This window comes from Lathamus discolor, chromosome 5 (assembly GCF_037157495.1).
Source record: "Lathamus discolor isolate bLatDis1 chromosome 5, bLatDis1.hap1, whole genome shotgun sequence".
NCBI classification, from domain to species: Eukaryota; Metazoa; Chordata; class Aves; order Psittaciformes; family Psittacidae; genus Lathamus; species Lathamus discolor.
The window spans coordinates 124,720,970-124,740,355 of NC_088888.1; the positions used below are offsets into that span (position 1 = coordinate 124,720,970).

At 46.0% G+C, this 19,386-nt stretch overlaps 1 protein-coding gene across 1 annotated transcript in view; it reads left to right on the forward strand.

Moving 5' to 3' along the window:
• The window catches only part of ZC3H6 (zinc finger CCCH-type containing 6), a 29,199-nt gene extending 10,904 nt beyond the window's left edge, over positions 1–18,295 (forward strand). Inside the window, exons 2-12 of the mRNA XM_065682551.1 lie at positions 614–794; positions 2,218–2,343; positions 3,432–3,687; positions 5,270–5,391; positions 7,799–7,915; positions 9,345–9,456; positions 10,799–10,908; positions 11,669–11,922; positions 12,525–13,039; positions 13,311–13,550; positions 15,852–18,295. Of these exons, the coding sequence (XP_065538623.1) occupies positions 614–794; positions 2,218–2,343; positions 3,432–3,687; positions 5,270–5,391; positions 7,799–7,915; positions 9,345–9,456; positions 10,799–10,908; positions 11,669–11,922; positions 12,525–13,039; positions 13,311–13,550; positions 15,852–17,356 (3,538 nt within the window). The 3' untranslated portion in view covers positions 17,357–18,295. The remainder of the gene's footprint in view (positions 1–613; positions 795–2,217; positions 2,344–3,431; positions 3,688–5,269; positions 5,392–7,798; positions 7,916–9,344; positions 9,457–10,798; positions 10,909–11,668; positions 11,923–12,524; positions 13,040–13,310; positions 13,551–15,851) is intronic.
• The last annotated feature ends 1,091 nt before the right edge of the window (positions 18,296–19,386 follow it).

Genomic DNA, 19,386 nt, shown 5'->3' on the forward strand with positions numbered 1-19,386 from the left:
TACTAAGTTAATTCTTCTTTTTCCAACTGCTCATGACTCTGACCATTCCACCTTAGATATTTGGGTCACATCTTCACTTCCAGGAGCTGTTGAAGAACGCGTGTTTGTACCCACTCTACATTGCTTTTCCTGCAGTGCCCAGCTGCTTCCTTTCATTATTTACCTCTATAGTTTCAGAGAGGTTGAATTGCCTTTAATTGTGATCACATCTGTTCTGCAAGCAGCACCATGCAGGGAACAGCAGTGTAGTGGAAGCACTTCTAGAAGTGGTTAAACTACCTTTTAGTTGTGCTTAAGGGTGACAGAGTGTTGTATTTTTGATCTAGGCTGGAGAAAGCTATTTAGGAAGAGAAGACCTTAAAAAGAAACAAACCATAGTTCTAAAACTTCTTAATTTTGCCATTTAATGGTTTGCATTCCATTTTTCTTTAGCTATTTAAGAAAACTCTTAAATCCCGGTGGTTCTTGGGGTGTTCCATGTATGAAAAAGCATAAGCACATGTATAAAAATGTGCCTGGTGCAAAGAACTGGGGGTGTTTTCACTGTGCTGTTGGGCAGATGAGAGGGATCATAACATGGCATTTTACTGTATTGATGTGTTTCCTCCTACAGAGAGGATGGAGAGCTGGAAGATGGGGAAATAGATGATGCAGCCTATGAGGATGTGAAAGAACATAGTTCAAAAGGTGACGATAAACAGAAGAATGAGAAAGGACACAGGAAATCACGGAAGAAACGCAAAAAAGAGAAAGAAAAGAAGAAATCCAAAAGGAGAAGACGGGATAAGCATAAGGTGGGGAAATGCAAAGCATGCGGGTGGAGGTGCTGGTTTTAGTGCCAGGTTTAGCCAAGAAGCCAGGGAATTAGGGAAGAAAAATGCTTTTATTACTATTTAGGCAATCTTTGGTGTCTGAGGGCCGGTTTGGGGTGTTCCTCTCTCACCAATGCACTTCAGTACTAAAGAATTAGTGTATTAGATTTCTGGCACATAGAAGGAAGTGCATATTCACACATTCCACTAACAGTTTATGTGGTATAAGAGACATAAACTATTTAAAAACCCAACCTTAGCACTTTTGAAATGATAGTTTGGAAACTCACTTGTTTGCTTTGCCTCAGTGCATTTCATAAACTTGGGTTTCCTCTGTTAATATCAAAGTACAGAATCAGATTGCAGGTGTAACTGGTATTTCTGATACACATCTTCACTGGATGCTTATTTCAGTATTTCTTTTAATAGCAGCTTGCAAAATGCTGACATTTGTGAGCATTTTACTCTCTGCTTCTGTCAGTGGTCATGGTAGTTCTGACATGAGAGGATGAAGTGTTAAACCACTTCCTTAAACTGCTTAAATCTGAAGCAGCAGTGTAAGTTAAGCACTGGCCACTGGCAGCAACAGTGGCAGCTGGACCATAGAGATTTGTGAGGATTTTAGGATTGAATTGAATGTAAATTTATCAATTTAACTTTTTTGCTCATTATTCTCATGGGAAGAAAAGATTTCAGGCTGGATGTAAGGAGGAAGTTCTTTCCTGTTAGGGTGGTGAGGCACTGGTATAGGTTGCCCAGGGAGGTTTTGAATGCTCCATCCCTGGCAGTGTTCAAGGCCAGACTGGATGTAGCCTTGGGTGAGATGGTTTAGTGTGAGGTGTCCCTGCCCATGGCAGGGGGGTTGGAACTGGATGATCTTGAGGTCCTTTCCAACCCTGACTATTCTGTGATTCTGTGGTTCAGTGAATCCTCCAGTGAAGTTCATTAAGATAATGTGACTTTAACCAACTTAAGTGCAAGACAAAATAGTATCCTAGAATAAACCTGAGCTTTCTCCCTGCCGAAAATGGTGAATGCTGGTCATTTCTGGGGCCATGTGCCAGTTTCTAGCTATCTCCCAGATCTGTTAGCCTTCCAGCAGCATCCCTGCTGGGTGGCAGAGGTGCAGAGCTCAGAGAGACCCATAGGAAGCAGGTACAATCCAAAGCAACCACACAGCCCTCAGGTTTACATGGCAGCCTCGTTGGATCAGATCTTGTTCTCTGATACGAAGAGTGTGGCATCAAAGAGTGCTTGCTTTAGCTTCCTCCAACAGCAGAGCTTTGTGAGAGTTAAGAACACATTTTCATTTACTAGGCTAATGCTTCCTTTAAGTTCCTGTACAGCAGACCAGTTGCACAGAGAGTTACACAACATTTGAGAGCTATTTTGTTCTTCTTTTCAGCATAACTCCCCATCCAGTGATGACAGCTCCGACTACAGCCATGACTCTGACATTGAGCGTACAGAAAGGCCACATAAAAAGAGTGGCAGTTCTTCATACAGAGATTATGATTCCTCATTCAGTCAGGTAGGATTGTTTAAGCTGATTTCTCATGTCTTTATTAGGTGTAATTTAGAAAAGCAAGTGTAAATGCTGGGGTTTTGGAGGCTGGTTTGATGGCATTACCCATTGTCACAGGCTTCTGGAGGTACATCTAGTTCTCATCTCCTTGAGGAGATCTCCAAATGTAAAGCATGATCTGTGGCATGAATATAGGTGATACAAGCAAGCCTGATACAATTTTTTTCCTCCATCAGGCTACAATTAAGGTGTCTTTATTGTTGCCTGCATTGGATTTGCATCCAACCCATGGCTGGCGGTTGGAACTAGATGATCTTTAAGGTCCCTTCCAGCCCAAATCAGTCTGTGAATCTGTGATTTAGACTGTTCTAGGAGGAAGCAGCTCCTGAAAAGCCACCTTTAAATATCTAGAGTTGATTCTGCATTCTGATAGTTCCATTTGTCCTGGCTTTTCCAGTCTGGGCACCTTGGTAGCCTTCCTGAGGCTACTGGGTGACACAGAACACGAAGCTCCAAAGCTGTGATAGAGCAGCTTGATGGAACTCTGCTACTTCAGAGGAGAGGAGCTTTTCCTTTTAGCCTGAAACCATTCCAGAAACCTTTAGGCCAGCCAAATCTAGTAACAAACTGAAGATCCCATCTGCAGGAGCAGGAGAAGGGCCAGTGCTGGCTTAGGAGTGGCCATAAGCAGTATTTCATCCTGGCAGAGACAGGGCAGAGTGTGTCATCTGTGTCTGGGATCATCAGGATTGGAGCTCCTGAAGGGAAAAAATGATTTTAAGCAGAGTTCATCTAAGTGGCACTTCCAACACTTGGAAGTGCGTCTGGTAAACTGCTTTGTCAACCTCCTGGAAAAGTTTCCTGGAGTTTAGATGCTGATGCTGTTGTTTTTTATCTTTTTTACCTATTTCGATGCATTCAGAATCAAATTAGTAATTTTTACTGCAGACTGGTTCTCACTGTGTATTCTTGATGTTTGCTTGTCCAAATCTGGTAGAGAGCATGACAATAGACCAGCATAAACCCAGTGGGTTTATAGCGGTGTTGTTTGAGCTCTTGAGCTGCTTCTGAACAATACAATCCCTTCTCCACAGCATGGACACGTGTCAGGAAACTACATGAGCTCACAGAAAATGCAGCATAAAAAGAATGTCAAGAGTAAGGACTATGATGACTACAGTCACTACAGTGATGAAAATTTTGGGAATTACAATGAGGAGGAAAAGGATGAAGATTTTGCTGATCAGCTTAAACAGTACAGGCAAGCTAAAGAGACCTCCAGTACTGATTTGGGACCTCCATTCCCAAAGGAACCAGTGAAAAAGCAGGGTATGAAAGGGGTCCAGAAAGGTAAGAGAATTGGAATCACTAATTGTAGCAATAGCTGGTGTATGCCGGTTGTATTGGGCATCACTTCAGGATGTTTGAATTCAGGTCTGGCAGCGGTGGCTTTCCTGTGAGCTTGGAGCCTCCCAGCAGTGATGATGCAGTTCATTAAGTACTAATACCATGTGGTCACACTGGTGCATGTGTTGAAGAAAAAGATCAAGTTGCATGGTGTGTACATAGTAAAGAGAGAAATAAAGCCAAGATCTTTGTTGTGTAACTGCTTGAGTAACTTCCAACACCCCCCCCCCCCCCATAGCAGAGAGGTTGGAACTGATGAATGTTAAGGTCCCTTCCAACCCAAACCAGTCCGTGATAAGAAATCCTAGAGCTGCAAAGGGACTTTCTGGTGGTAGTTTATGACATTCTGAAGTGGGATTTAATTGGGGGGAGGAATGTAAATGGGTTAATGCCAAAATCTAATCTAGTCCACCCCAGAATTAAGTACCTGGAAGTTTTGATAGGTTCCTGAATACTTCTGTTATTGTGCCCACAAGTATTACTACATACTGTGTAGTGGTGCAAGTACTATGCTAGTATCCTTCTATTCTCCTTTTCGTAACTCTTCTTGCATTTAAGCTTGGCTAATACGAATCCCAGTGAAAAACTGCTCCTCTTAAGGAGGACTTCTCCCTTGAATCATGGCTAAAGTTTGACTCCCAGTCAATTTGAGCATGGTTTCATGTGACAGTATGAATACCGTAGTGGTTCTCACGAAGATACTGTGTGTTGTTCAAGGTAGTAACTTGTCTGTCTTTTACTACAGTGAAGATGTATTGTTTGGTTCTGGTTTGGTTCACAATGAAATAAATGGGCAAAAGATTGGTAGGATCTCTTTAGCTGAGGCAGAAATGGCTTTTCATGTGCTGCTTGGCAATACTGCTTCCAAATCTCTGCCTGCAAGTCATCTGAGATGAAGTCAAGGTGTTTCCACTGCAGTTGGCCTTGCTGTCATAGACTGGCTGCCACCTGAAGTAGGAACTCTGTAACTGGTTGTCTTTGGGTTTAGATAGAGGAGAAGGCAGATACTCTGATAGTGTTAGCTGAGGCCATGACTCCTGCTGTGCTGCTGGCTGCATCATTGCAGTCAGTTCCCATTAAACATTTCTGTATTCACAGCTGTTCTTTCACATTTCTTAGGTTAAGATCTCAGGTCTCCTGCATGGTGTGACAACAAATCATGCACTTACACCCAGTGCCAATTGTACCCCTTTAGTTCTGATGCAGAAAGTGACCAAACAGCACAAAGTAGTTCAAGTATTTGGGCTGGTTGGAAATAACACGTGTGCACTTCCAATTGTGAGTGATGCTTGGGACAAGATTGGTTTCATACTCAGTTTGTTGCTGTGAAGAGCTTTTCAAGGAGCAGGCACAGAGTTACAGCTGGCTGGTGCAGTTGTATTTGCTAGCTCGTCATTCAAGAGAGTATTTAGGCTGCAAAAAGAGAGATACTTGTTTAGTGTGATTTGTCTGTATTCGATGTCACTAGATAACCATCGCCCTTTACTTTCTGAGGTGATCTGAAGAGGTAATTTCTGTTTTCCAGGTATTTCTCAAAGAGGAAATAACTACAATATTGGGCGAGGGCGTGGGATGCAAAAGAAACTGAAGCGTAAAGATCGTGGAAGGGGAAGAGGAGGCAACAAAGGCTCCGATGGCTTTCACGAGGTATGTACAATTAAAGGCAGATTCCGGATGTGGTTGTTGCAGATTACTGGATGCTTTGCTTTAACAGAAGAGTATTTCAAAAGACTTATCTTTAAACTTTATCAAGAGCTCCACACTGACCCAATAGGCTCGTAAAGAGGAGGAGAATTTTCCTACCTGGAAGTATCTGCAGTGAGCAGTTTTCACAGATCAGGAGGAAGGTATAAGGGGGCAAGATGCATGTTGAAAGAGCTGGACTGGTTCAGCCTGGAGAAGAGAAGGCTCCTTAAGGGGAGACCTTAGAGCAGCTCCAGTGCCTAAAGGGGCTTCAGGAAAGCTGGAGAGGGGCTTGGGACAAGGGCCTGTAGGGCCAGGCCAAGGGGAATGGCTTGAACCTGCCCGAGGGGAGCCTGAGCTGAGCTCTTAGGCAGAAGCTCTTCCCTGTGAGGGTGCTGAGGCGCTGGCACAGGGTGCCCAGAGAAGCTGTGGCTGCCCCATCCCTGGCAGTGCTCAAGGCCAGGTTGGACACAGGGGCTTGGAGCAAGCTGCTCCAGTGGAAGGGGTCCCTGCCCGTGGCAGGGGCTGGAGCTGGAGGAGCTTTGAGGTCCCTTCCAACCCAAACCAGGCTGGGGTTCTATGATTTTTTTCTCTTATGTAGAAACTTCCTAGAGTTTCCCATCACTCAGGTACAAAATATAATTAATAAATTAATAATAATTTGCTTGTTTTTCTTGTAAATATGAAAAAGTAGCAGAAAGTGGTTTATGGGCTTTGGCTTTGAATGGTCCACTGACTTCAGTGTTACCTATATCTGAAATTAAATTCTACTACTAGCAAAGAAAATGGACATTTTTTTTCTAGTTTCCATCTGAATCGTGAAGAATTCTCCTTCTCTTCCATAGCTGTGACTGTGGAAATGGAAATACACGTGACCTAGGTTTTCGTCCTCTACACAGGAATTAAGAGACAATGTAGTATTCAGTATTTGCACGGTAGTTGTAAATGTCTCACTCCAGTCTTCATTTAAATGCAAACCAATGCAAAACCAGTGATGAATGGGTCAAATCCATCCATGGCTGGAAAACACTTAAACCAACTCATGTTAAGTCTGAAATGTCTGTGGCTCTGCTCCCTCCTGCCCTCAGGAATGCACATGGCTGGCTTCTCACTAATGTGGTGGTGGAGAATTCAGCCATGTTCATCTTCCCCCATGTTCTCTGCTGGCCAAACTGTCTGGGGCTGCTGGGTGGTCCTGATCAGATCTTCCCTGGATCTCTTAGATCCTCTTTGATGTGTTAGGATGATGCTTTGTTTGTAGGACTCCTTCTTGTAGAGCATGCCCAGTCCTCCAGTGCCATCTCCCAGGCTGTGGGGAAGGGTGGAGGCAGCTCAGGCAGGTCCCAGCAGGCAGAAGGCAAAAAGCTGGGCTCCTGGCTACAAGGAAATAAGGAAATGGGATATAGGTTCCATGGGTTTCAACCTTGGTCCGTTGGTTCAAGAGCTTTGTGGTGTGAGACAGTCACTGATTTATTCCCAGAGACTTGGAGCATCCTGTTTCTGTGATACTTGCATGAACCTTGAAGAGGATCAGGTATTAGGGTCAAAGCGGCTTTGCGTGAAGCAGCTGAGATTTCTCTGGATTCAGTGTGCTCAGAGTAGCAAATGGATCCTGAGGATCCATGGAAGTGGCACTTCCAGCTCAAAGATTTCTGCTTCTCAGTGTCAACAAAATCTGTAACTCATCCTTAGCGTTAATGTTGTGTGACATTGCTTAATCTGCTGAGCAGAATGGGAGCAGACACTTGGTGTGCTCACGATGCAGTGTGATGGCTGTGGAGAACCACAGCCATTCCAGAAGCTCCTACTCAGCACTCAGGTCCTTGCTCATCTTTGTGAACATGAGGAGTGGGAAAAGGCCATTTCCCTGTCTCATCAGACCAGTTGGAAACCACCCAGCACTGCAGAGACAAGGTTTGTTCTACCCTCTGGTGCAGTGCCAGAGGCAGCAATTCAGTAAAGGCTTCCATTGCCTTTACTAGCTGCATGAGGTCCCCTCAGCACCATCCCATACTCTCTGCTTAGAGTTTTCCACAGTGTTTTTAGTTTATCCCAAGAGCAGATGCCACATGGGAATCAGCGCATGAGAGAACAATTATTTGCCTCACCAAGTGCATAATAATTCTCACATGTTGGGTCATGATTGAATTGTGCTTCCTCTCTGTTTTCCCTCATGGTATAAACGTATTAAAGCAGCTGAGAAAAAGTATTTATTTACCTGTAATTTGATCTGTGGGTATAATAATGAAGAACTTAAATCACGGTGAAGTGAATCACATTTTGGGGTAACTGGTGCCCCAGGTGTGCTCTTAATGTTTCCACAGTTGTGCTTAATAAGAAAGCATCAGCAGGATGTTCATTTCTCTTACAGGATGGCAAACCAGTGAAGAAGTGGGTGAACATGAGCCAAGAGTTCATAAATCAGCACACAGTGGAGCACAAAGGCAAACAGATCTGTAAATACTTCCTGGAAGGGAGGTGTATTAAGGTAATTGAGCACTTGTTGGTCTCTGCTTTGCTGTGAAGAAGGGGGGGAAGAGCCTCTGTTCTGGTTTACTTCAGCTGATGCAGAGAAAATGTGTGTTGAAATCAGTGTTTTGGTGTTTAATGTTTTGAGAATTGATAGATAAATATCAACTTACTGAAAAATATGTTACACATTTTGATTTACAACAAATTCTATCCAAAATATTGTGTTTATTAGTATAGACAGTACAAACATCTGTGCTAGTATCATAAACTCACACTGCTAATGTATCCTGTAAATACATATCAAGTCTTACAAGTGTGGAGTGTGTCAATAGGCAATGATTCTGAATGGATTAGATTATTTCTCTTTATGTGCCACTGTTAATTTTGAGCCATTGAAGGAATTGCTTAGTGATGCTGAATTACTTCTCTCTCCCAAGTAAAAAGTGGGGTTGTAGCAATAGTTCCCCTACCAGAGAATCATCTTCCTGCAGGCAGCAAGGGACAGGCAGCAGAAGGAAGAGGAGGCTCTTCAGAGCAGTTAGCTTCAAACAAAGCCCTTCCAACACAATCTCTCACTGCATAAATGAACTGCTATTGCTTCATTTTGAAGCTTATTTATGCTGCTGGGGAGTTGAGTCCTCTGATGTCAGAGTAGTTCAGTCAGTTATAAACCACGCTTGAGAGAAACTGCATGCACCTAAAAGGTGTTTGTCATTTCTGTGTGGTTCCTCTGTGTATTTAGAGGTAGAGCATCCTGTTTCTTTTTCGGATAGTGAAAATAAAGGTTAGAATGTTTTTTTCCCAAACCAGGAGCAATAGGGAACAATGATTTGTTGCTGCCTGTGTTCTAGTGTGTCCTGCTCAGTGAGATGAGGATTTGCTGCCACCTTCAGTTTTAAAACAACAGAAAAATACTCTTAGTGTGGTTTTAATGAAAATCACTACAAAAAAGTGTGCAGAAAACCTCTCACCCTACACCCTAATGTATCGTGTGCTGTGGCTGATAGAAACTTGGTATTATTTGGACTCTATATTTCCTCTGTGGAAGAGTCTTAATACTTTGCTTTTTGGACTTTAAGTTCTCCCTCCCTTAAAACAGAATCCGGTTTTATGATCCATAACTGTTTGTATGGAAAATAATGTTAGTAAAATACTTGTTTAAATATCTTTTTATTGCAAATAGCCAGCAGAGACAGAGAAGAGACCTGGGACTGAAAGAGCAGCTTGTTTCCTGTGAGCACTGCCTGTATTTTAAGTCCCAATTCAGGAACTGTTTCTCTATGTCCAAGCCCCCTAATCTCAGTTTTAGTTTGCTTCTAATGCAGTTCTGTGTTAGTAAAGATAAAAAGCTGCAATTCAGCAGAGGAGGATGTTTTTCTTTAAATATCGAGTGGAATTACTCAGCATTTCAGGTGGATAATGGCTTTTCTCGGCTTTATTTTTAGGGAGAGCAGTGTAAATTCGATCATGATGCAGAGATTGAGAAGAAGAAGGAGATCTGCAAGTTCTACATACAGGGTTACTGCACCAAAGGAGAGAATTGCATTTATTTGCACAATATCCTTTAAAAAATAATACTTGAGTTAAACTGCAGGTTTATATTTACTCTTAAGTGATGTGATTTTTAAGGCTATTTCTTTTTTTAAGAGACTGTACCAAAGACTGTGTAGATTTAATACACAAAGATTATTTGGGAGGGGGCGGCGGGGGGGGCATCAGGAAATAGCTGTGAACCTACAAGAAACCTGGAGAGGGGCTTGGGACAAGGGCCTGTAGGGACAGGCCAAGGGGAATGGCTTGAACCTGCCCGAGGGGAGACTGAGCTGAGCTCTTAGGCAGAAGCTCTTCCCTGTAAGGGTGCTGAGGCGCTGGCACAGGGTGCCCAGAGAAGCTGTGGCTGCCCCATCCCTGGCAGTGCTCAAGGCCAGGTTGGACACAGGGGCTTGGAGCAAGCTGCTCCAGTGGAAGGGGTCCCTGCCCGTGGCAGGGGTTGGGGCTGGAGGAGCTTTAAGGTCCCTTCCAACACAAACCAGGCTGGGGTTCTGTGATTCTGCTGCGCAATTGAGACCTTGTCCTGGGTTCAGCAGTAGCAGTTGTTTTTCCCCTTCTCAGTAGCTGGTGCAGTGCTGTGGTTTTGACTTCCAGCCTGGGAGCAGTGCTGATAACGCCGATGTTTTTAGTTGCTGCTGTGTAATGTTTACCCTGACCAAGGACTTTATGAGTCTCATGCTTGCCAGGGAGGAGGGGAAGCTGGGAGGAAGCAGAGACAGGACACCTGACCCAAACTAACCAAAGCGGTATTCCATACCACAGCACGCCATGTCCACTGTATAAACTGGAGGCAGCTACCCAGAAAGGTTGCATCGCTGCTCGGGTCAGGCTGGGCATTGGTCGATGGGTCGTGAGCAGTTTTATTCTCTTCCCTTGTTATTTCCCTTACCATTATTATTATTGGTGGTAGCAGCAGTGATTTGTGTTATACCTTAGTTACTGAACTGCTCTTATCTCAACCCATGGGAGTTACACTCGTCTGATTCTCCTCCCCATCTCTGTGGGAGCAGGGGGGAGGAAGAAGGTGGGGGGCGAGTGAGTGAGCAACTGTGTGGTTCTGAGTTACCAGCTGGGCTTAAACCATGACAGATCTTCACCTTTTTGATGACAATTTTAGAACAGAGTCAAAAAACATTGAGGCCCCAGTAATGTAATCTTGAGTGGAATGTTAAATGGAACTGGGAGGTGTAAGTTGGTTGTTAGCTTTCAAAGTTCTTGACATAGTGCTTTGGAAGGATGAAGTGCTGGTGAAGAGCTGAAGGACAGTTGAGAGCTGAGTTTCATAAACTTGCCTGACTGCACAAAGTAGACATGAGCCTTTGTTACGAATCCTTAACGCAGTGCTTACATGAGTTCCCTTGCAAGTTCTATCACACAGGAGCAAAGTGCTATCAAGGAGATAAGTGCAAATTTTCTCATGCTCCACTGACTGCAGAAACAAAAGAGCTGCTGGATAAGGTGAGCAGTTTGTGCCCTGGGAGCAGGAGGGTTGCTGCTAAAAACAATGGGGGGGCGTTGCTGGAAATTTCCATGTCATTCTCAGGGAATGTGATGCTAAGCACTAATGTTGTTAAACTGCCCTGTTGCTTTTTCACATGTCTGTGGCCAGGTTCAATATGAGGAATTCCTAGCAGTCATTTTTAGCCGTATCAGACTTGTTGATTTTCCCAACTCATGTTTCTGTCCATGAACTTTATTTGTGCCCCTGCCTGTGGATGTCTGCATGGAGTGTGTAGCAGGAAGGGTGGCTTTCATGTGGCTTACTGTGTAGAAGTTAGGTATCACCTGACTGACTTCTGCATTCAGGGTGGAGAAAGGAATGAGGTGCCCCATCTGAATGATTCATGAAATCCTGACCTTTAAGTAGGGTGTCTGTGTCTCTCTGCACTTCCTATACAACAACCCTTAACAGAAAGTGACATGAATTTAACACTTGAATCATTATGGATCTTGGAACAAGTCCTTCAACTTCCGTCACTTAAAATTACTGTTTGAAGGAAATTACTTATGTGGAATTGTCCCTTCCTGGCTGCAGAAATAGTTTCACCCTGGCTGTGAATGGGTGTCCTGCAAAACAAGTCGTAATGGATTTATAATCATCCTGAGTTTGATGTTAATAGTAGTATTGTAGCAGGTAATCAGATGGAAAGGGCAGGACTGAATTGAACTGCCCATGCTGCAAAGTTTATGAAGTGGTTGCTACGTTCCTGTGTTCCAGGTTTTGAATAATGAGGAGGAACCACAAAATGAAGATGAGAAAGAGCTGGAGGAGCTCCGAAAGCGTGGCATAGTTCCTCTCCCTAAGCCTCCACCAGGAGTGGGGCTTCTGCCAACCCCACCAGAGCAATATGCCTTTTCTGAGTCTGACATGGAAAACTACCAGGATCCATCAGGGGACTATAAGAAGATCCCGTCTCTGTTTGAAATAGTTGTGAAGCCGACTGTGGATTTAGCACACAAAATTGGGAAAAAGTAGGTGTCAGAGCTTAGTGTAGAACCCTCCTTCAGACACGGCTGCAGGAGTAGGTGAACAGTTCTCTTTGCTCCTGTCACGAGTGTGCACTCCTGAGTGTATTTGCTGAGTTAAAGTCCTGTCAGATACTGGCTGTCATAATTACGTAATGCTTTCCCTAGAAGAGAACTTCCTGAGCATTGCCCTTCCAGGAAATCACTCTGTTGGCTCTTGGTTTGGCTCTGTGCCTGTGTGCCTATCTCTGCTTGCAGGCTGAGCAGTTCAGTCTCTTCCACAACCTCTTTGTGGCTGTAGCTAACAGACACTCCTGATGGAGACTGTTGGCCTTAGGATGTTTAAAACCCTTTGCTGCAGCAAATACCCAGTTCTGCATCTGCTAGTATGTTGTACGTGTTCTGCTTCCAGACACTGTTGTTTTATGATGAATATTTAGTGTATGGAGTTACTCTCTTTGAAAATGACTTTGCGTCTTTCAGATTTTAATCCACCTTAAGATCAGCTAAGAGCAGACCTGTAAGGGTGAGGAGGGCAGGAGATAGCTAACAGGCTGCTGATCTTTGTAGGTGCAGAACCTGACTCACTGATTTCCTTTTGCCTGCAGGCCACCAACCTTCTACAACAGTGCATCGCCCCCGAGACCACCATTCCCGGGAAATGACCCGCATTCCCAGCACATGTATAACCCAGGTTCAAGTCCAGGACCAGGACCTGGCATGTCCCAAGGACATAATGGGCCACCAATGCACCCAGGTTCTCCTGGACATCATCCATGTGGAGGGCCCCAAGGCCCGGGCATGCCGCAGAGTCCTCCCATGCAGGGTGTTCCACCAGGCTTTCTCGGACCACAGAACCAGAGTGGTATGCCTATGCAAGGACAGCAGGGTGGCCCGCCTCACACCCCACCAGGTCTTGGTGGATCTTATAATGCCCCGGGAGGACATATGGTGAACATGCCAAGAGAGAATCACTGTCCTCCAGGGCCACAGTACCAGCAGATGCCTGGAGAGCGGCAGCCCAACATGAATTATGAGCCTATTCAGAACGCAGCTGACTTCTATGACAATTACTATTCCCACCAAGCTGTACACAACTTCCAGCCAGCCAATAACTCCGGTGGTAAGGACACTTCTGAATTGCTGTTCTTCGATCTGGTGCTTTGCAGTGGTGTGGTATTGAAATATCGTGGCTCCAAAGCTGAGCTGCTGAGAGGATCTTGGATAGAAAGCCAAACCTCCTGGAATGTCTTCAGTGTAAAGGTGTATTCAACTGGTGTTTCCGGTTGTGTAATATACATCACATTGGTTTGACTTGATGTGGTTTATGTTTTCTCTCCTCTGCTGTAAAACCTTGTATAGGGTAGCTGCTGACTGGTGTTTTTGTGCTGCAGATGGACCGTGGCATGGAGAATTCTCAGATCACCAGGCTCACCTCATGGCTCAAGAGTCACATCAAGGTGGAAGCGAGTCGGACTGCATGAGTAGCCACATGGGCCATAAGCCAGCCATTAATGTACCAGATTTCCTTCCAGCAATGCAGAAAGCCCTTTATGCAAGACTTAGTCAGAAGCATCAGAGAGATGGAGACTCTGTCAGCAACCAGGGGCAGAGAGCAATGAGCAAAGATGAAGGTAAAGATCATTTTGTTGGAGTTCTAAACATGCTGACTGTGTACTAGCCTGGCACATGGATTTTTGTCAGCTTACCACTCACCGTTACTGTGTTTTCAGCTGAAAGTACTTGCTTTCCTCCCAGGTTGTTCTAGGGTGTTAGTGTAGGCTTAGTTGCTTCGTTCCAGTTCCATGTAGAAAGATCCATGCATAATTTTTGGGTATAGTTTGTGCTTTAAAAGGTTCTGTTGTGGATAACTCAATTCCTTCTTCCAGTCCGTGTCTGAAACAGAGAGGATTCTAACTGCCAGTACTGCGAGTGCATCTTAGATCCTGTTCAAACAGCTGTGTCTTAATCTTTCTGCATATTCCGTATCTCTAGAGCAGTAGTTTTCCCTCTGGGATAGCTGAACTTTGCAGTGTTAACCTGGGTGATGGAGGGCAGTAACCCTGCTGATCAGATCCAGCCACAGAGTGCTCTTGTCCCTTGTCCTGCTCCCTGCTGCCCCTTCTTCTGAGGCTGCTGAGTTGCGTGGCCAGAAGTGCTTCTGTAGGACCAAAAGGCAGCTGCTGTACCCGCTGTTTGTGAGGACATGCTGTATCCTGGGGTTTTGAGGATGCTGCCCATGTAATTCTGATCAAATGGTGAGAGATGTGGAGATGCAGCCCTCCAGGCTACACAGAAAACCAGAGCAGCCGGGGGTAACCTGCTCTGAGCTGGAGGCTGCTCACCACAGTGACGTGTCCTCCTGTCCAGAGGGCTTTTGGAAAGCAGTGTGAGGGGAAAATGTTCCTGTCAGCTGCCTTGAGAACATGCCTCTGCCTGTCATTGAGTGCTGGTGTGGTACAGCTGGCAGTGGGGAAATGTAGAGTCATAGAATCAACTGAGTTGGATGAGCTTAAAAGCTCATCCAGTCCAACCCTTACCCCAGCACCACCAAGGCCACCCCTGCCCCGTGGCACTGAGGCCTCCTCTCCATGGGCTGTGAACCCTTGCAGGGCCGGTGCCTGCAGCCCTGCCCTGGGCAGCCTGTTCCAATGCCTGAGCACCCTCTGGGGCAGGAATTGTTCCTCAGCTCCATCTAAACCTGCCCTAGGGCAGCTTGAGGCTGTTTGCTCTTGTCCCATCCCTTGTTCCTTGGGAGAGCATGTGTTACTGTGCATTAGATACTGTGGCGGGGGGGGTGTCTTCGTTTCTCAGTCTACTGAGCCACAATAGACACCAAGTCTTGTTCCACAAGCAGGTGAGTTAGGATGTGGAACTAAGCACAGAGCTGGGCTGATGAGGCTTGCCAAGGAAATTATATCCCATAGATGAGAATTTATCCTTTAAAATAAAATATTCTTCCCTTCCTGAATCTTGAGCTTTCACAAGAATGCGGTGATTTGGATGTAATAAGGCAGCAGATTCCACATCTGTAATTGATCTGGTTCTGGGACTTAAGGTGCTGTTTTACTTTTCATTCTGCCATCCCACAGTGAAGATCCGTTTCGTCAAGACTCTCATTTTAAATGGGTTTTTTATTAGTGCTGGTGGAAATAATTGTTCGAAACAGGTTATTTTCCCAAGTTAATACTGACAGAGAGAATGCAGCAGAGCTTGGGTACATCTCAACTACCTATAGGGTGTTTTTGTTATGTCAGTTCTTTGTTGAACTGGATTTTTGTCATTTTAGATGAGAGTTATTGTAATACAGGGAGAGATTATTTAATACCACATATTTTCAGTCTCGGTTTGCTCAGAAACTACCCTTTAAATAGAATCATAGAACAGTTAGGGTTGGAAAGGACCTCAAGATCATCCAGTTCCAACCCCCCTGCCATGGGCAGGGACACCTCACACTAAACCATCCCACCCAAGGCTTCATCCAACCTGGCCTTGAACACTGCCAGGAATGGAGCACTCACAACCCCCCTGGGCAACCCATTCCAGTGCCTCACCACCCTCACAGTGAAGAACTTCTTCCTTAGATCCGATCTAAACTGCCCCTGTTTAAGTTTGAACCCGTTACCCCTTGTCCTGTCACTGCAGTCCCTGACGAAGAGTCCCTCCCCAGCATCCCTGTAGGCCCCCTTCAGGTACTGGAAGGCTGCTCTGAGGTCCCCACGCAGCCTTCTCTTCTCCAGGCTGAACAGCCCCAACTTCCTCAGCCTGTCTTCATACGGGAGGTGCTCCAGCCCCTGATTATCCTTGTGGCCTCCTCTGGACTTGTTCCAACAGTTCCATGTCCTTTTTATGTTGAGGACACCAGAACTATGAATGAATGGGTTGTATTCCCTGGTGATTGTTTGCTTGACTAATCTTGGTTTGGTGGTTTTCAGATGACAACGTCAACTGGTATTCCAGCAGTGAGGAGGAGGAGGGGAGCAGCGTTAAATCAATCCTAAAAACCCTAAAGAAACAAAGTGAAAACTTCCGGAATCGGCAGCAACATTCCGCAGAGCAGCACATGCTTGGAATTCCGACTGACCCCCGGCTGGCGAAGGAGAAGGGAGCAGGGCCCCAGGCTGCTGACCCCAGGCTGAGGGCTTCTCCCAGGTCCAACCCACGGAAGCCTTCGGAGTCCGGCTCCCTGGACCCGCGGCTCGTGCGGGATCCCCGGATGCACAAGGTCAGTGAAGGTGCTCACGGCAGCTCGGCCCTTGGGGGAGCAAAGCTTGAGCTGCACCACGCTGGGGGCAAGGCCAAGCAGAAGGGGATGGATGATGATGAAGAGGACTCGGAGAGAGAACTGCGGGAGCGAGCGTTCCTCATCCCCTTGGAGCCTTTGCCTGGCGTGACGCTGAGGGACCCGCGATCCCAGCTCCGACAGTTCAGCCACATTAAGATGGATGTTACCCTCATGAAGCCAAACTTTGCTAAACATATTGTATGGGCACCTGAGGACTTGCTCCCTATACCTCTGCCCAAGCCTGACCCCGTCTCTTCAATCAATTTACCTCTCCCTCCCCTCATTGCCGACCAGAGACTGAACAAGCTGCGAGGCTTGAAGAGCGATGCCCATGCGAGCACTGTGCCGGCAGACCCGCGCCTGGCTGCCAAGGCAAAGAACAGCCTAGCAGCCCGGGGCAGCTACTTGGATCCTGCTGCAGATTCCCATGCCAGCAGCTCCAGCAAGCTGGGAGATCCCCGCTTACAAAAGAACGTTGATCCCCGGCTCCACAGACTGTCGGGTGCAGACACGCATCATGGAGTCGCAAAGGACCCCTCGCACCCTGCCAAGTTTGACCCCCGCCTCGCCAGGTCTGCTGCTGGCTCCTCACAGCCCCCCGAGGCTGCCACTGCTAAACCTGAGCCGGATGCTCTGCCTCCCTACGCTCCCAAACTGGCATCCAGTGGGGTGAGGCTGGGAGCTCCGGGCTCGATCCTGAGCGGTATCAGTCTGTATGACCCACGAGATCACAGCTCGACGCTGGACGCGGCTCCAGCGGCTTCAGGAGAGAATGGAGAGAACCAGAAAAAGAGCATTTTGAAAAATTCCGGGAAAAACGAGCCCAGCACCCCGGAAGATTCATCTCTGCAGAAGGAGAAACCCCCGGAAGGACCCGGCTCCACAGAAGCTGCTCCGGATAAAGCAAGCAGCAGCAGCAGCAGCAGCAGCAGCAAACCTCAGGCGAAACACTCCAGCGCTGCCCCTGCGGTGCACAACCTGCCCATCCAGGCGTTGTCGGGGCTGATCAGACCCCAGTACAGCGACCCCCGGCAGGTCAGGCAGCCTGGGCAGGGAACTCAGCCCCCGGAGCCCGATCCCGATGGGGAGTCAGATGACAAGTCCTTAAAAGATGTTTTCAAGACTTTCGACCCCACTGCTTCCCCCTTTTGTTAGCGATCGAGTCTTTTTACCGTTGTGAATATCGCAGGTTTCTGCTGTTTTGTAACTGGTTTACCTCTTTGCTTTATTTATTTGTAAATTATAATTCTCAACACTTTTCAGCTGCTAATCTCAGAACCACATGCAGTCCTCCAGTCCGCTCTAGTGTTTGCAAAGCTGTGGTATTTTCTATAGAAACACTTTTCCAAGTTCAGGGAAGACTAATAATTGACATGTAGAAACCCCCCTTCCCCTCCCATGTATCGTGTTAGAGCTGATTCAAGCACTTTCATTGTAAATAAGCCATGAAGAAGCCCCCCCTCCGGAGCTGTATATGTGTGAGCTGTCTCTTTCATAAAGGCCATGTAGATCTGATTGCCACATTTGTATGATTGTATAGACACGAGCAATATTATGTACATTTACTGTGAGAGGCAAGGATTGCTTTGACCAGGATTGCCCGACACATCAAGCCAAACCCAACGGGTGATTCCAGACCCCACGGAAACGCTTTCAAGAGGATAAACTTTGCTCCTCCTTTTCAGATCAGTACTCGTGAGACATTGTTTTTATTCACCCACTCGATATCCTTAGTGTAAAAGAGACCTATATCGCATATTGAGGATGAAAAATGTCATATCTTTTAAAAGTATTTTATTCTATGCTGTATATAGAAGAAATTGTGAAGTACAGAGCTAGAAGGAAGGTCCTGTTCCAAGTGGAGAATACTTCAGTTGTCTAATACAGAAAAGGGTTTTATTTAAGTTTTTTCCACTCCTCCACCCCTCTGATTAGTGCTCTGAGTTACCTTGTGGTGTTCATGTATTTCAATGTATTTTTGTATTCAGCTGCTTAATTTGTATTGCTTTTTTTGTATGGATGTAACTGCAGTACTTGTATTCATGGTGTCTTTATGACATTTTTAACAAAACCATTAAAAAGGGTACAGATAAAGGCTGGTGGCTGTGCTGTTGGCAGGGCAGGAGCAGTGCGGTGGCTCAGGGTGCAGGGGACCAACACTGCAGTCACAGGCAGTGGGGTTTAAACACACCTTGTACCAATGCACATAGTATCAACCCACTGCTCTGCTCCCAACCTCTGGCTTGGGGATGAGTTGTTGCCATTCTCCTCCTTCAGTACAGCATCCCTGTGAGGAGTGTGGTGCGTGTCCTTCCAGTTCTGAAGCTGTTGCATGCGGAGAGCACAACTGACCTCAAAGCCCCTTTTGGTCTGCCCTTTTTGGGCTGTTTTTGCTGTGGAGGGAGCATTGTCCCCTCTCACTGTCTTCCTTTTGCAATAAAGATGTGCCCTCAATCGCCACCTGCTTCCCCAGCACTTGGAATGTTTCCGTGCATTCCGTCTCTCCCTCAGTGGACCTTTGCCTCCGTGTGTGTTGGCAAAGGTCACGCCTGCAGCTGCACAGCACAATCTTTGTCACGGATTCCAAGGTTTTGGGTTCTTGGGCCTGCCAGAGAGGCAGGAATAGAAACGTCTCGCTTGGATGTGCAAAACATGGCAGAGGAGGCATTGCTGAGGGCAATAATGGTTTCAATTTGCCTTCCTCATGTCCCAGTGATAAATAGTAGTAATTTGATGGTATCTTGAATCATGCTAACTCAAAATAGTTGAAAATGAGATGACAGGAGTGAAACTTGGTTGTTAGTTTGAAGTGATTTATCAGTCCTATGTAACTATTTCTTGTGACAAGTTCGGCTGTTCAAGAGTTTCATCAAAAACCCAAGCCAGCAGAATTGGGAAGTATAGCTTGGAAGTAGCACATGGATTGATAAGGAAATAAAGGGAAGAAGTGATGGTGTTGAAGCCAAGTGGTGGTTTCATGGAATCCTTGTAGGATGCTCAGCTCTAACCCGGAGTGACAACTTCCCTGTGTTGATGCCATTGATAAATAGGATTCTTTGTGGGGATTTTGATGGAAGTACTAGAAAAATAAAGAGTCAGAGGCAAAGCTTTGGTACCGAGAGCAAAATGGCATGTCCTAAAGTTGAGGTAACTGCAGGGTATTGGGTGCTTTGCCATCCATCTGG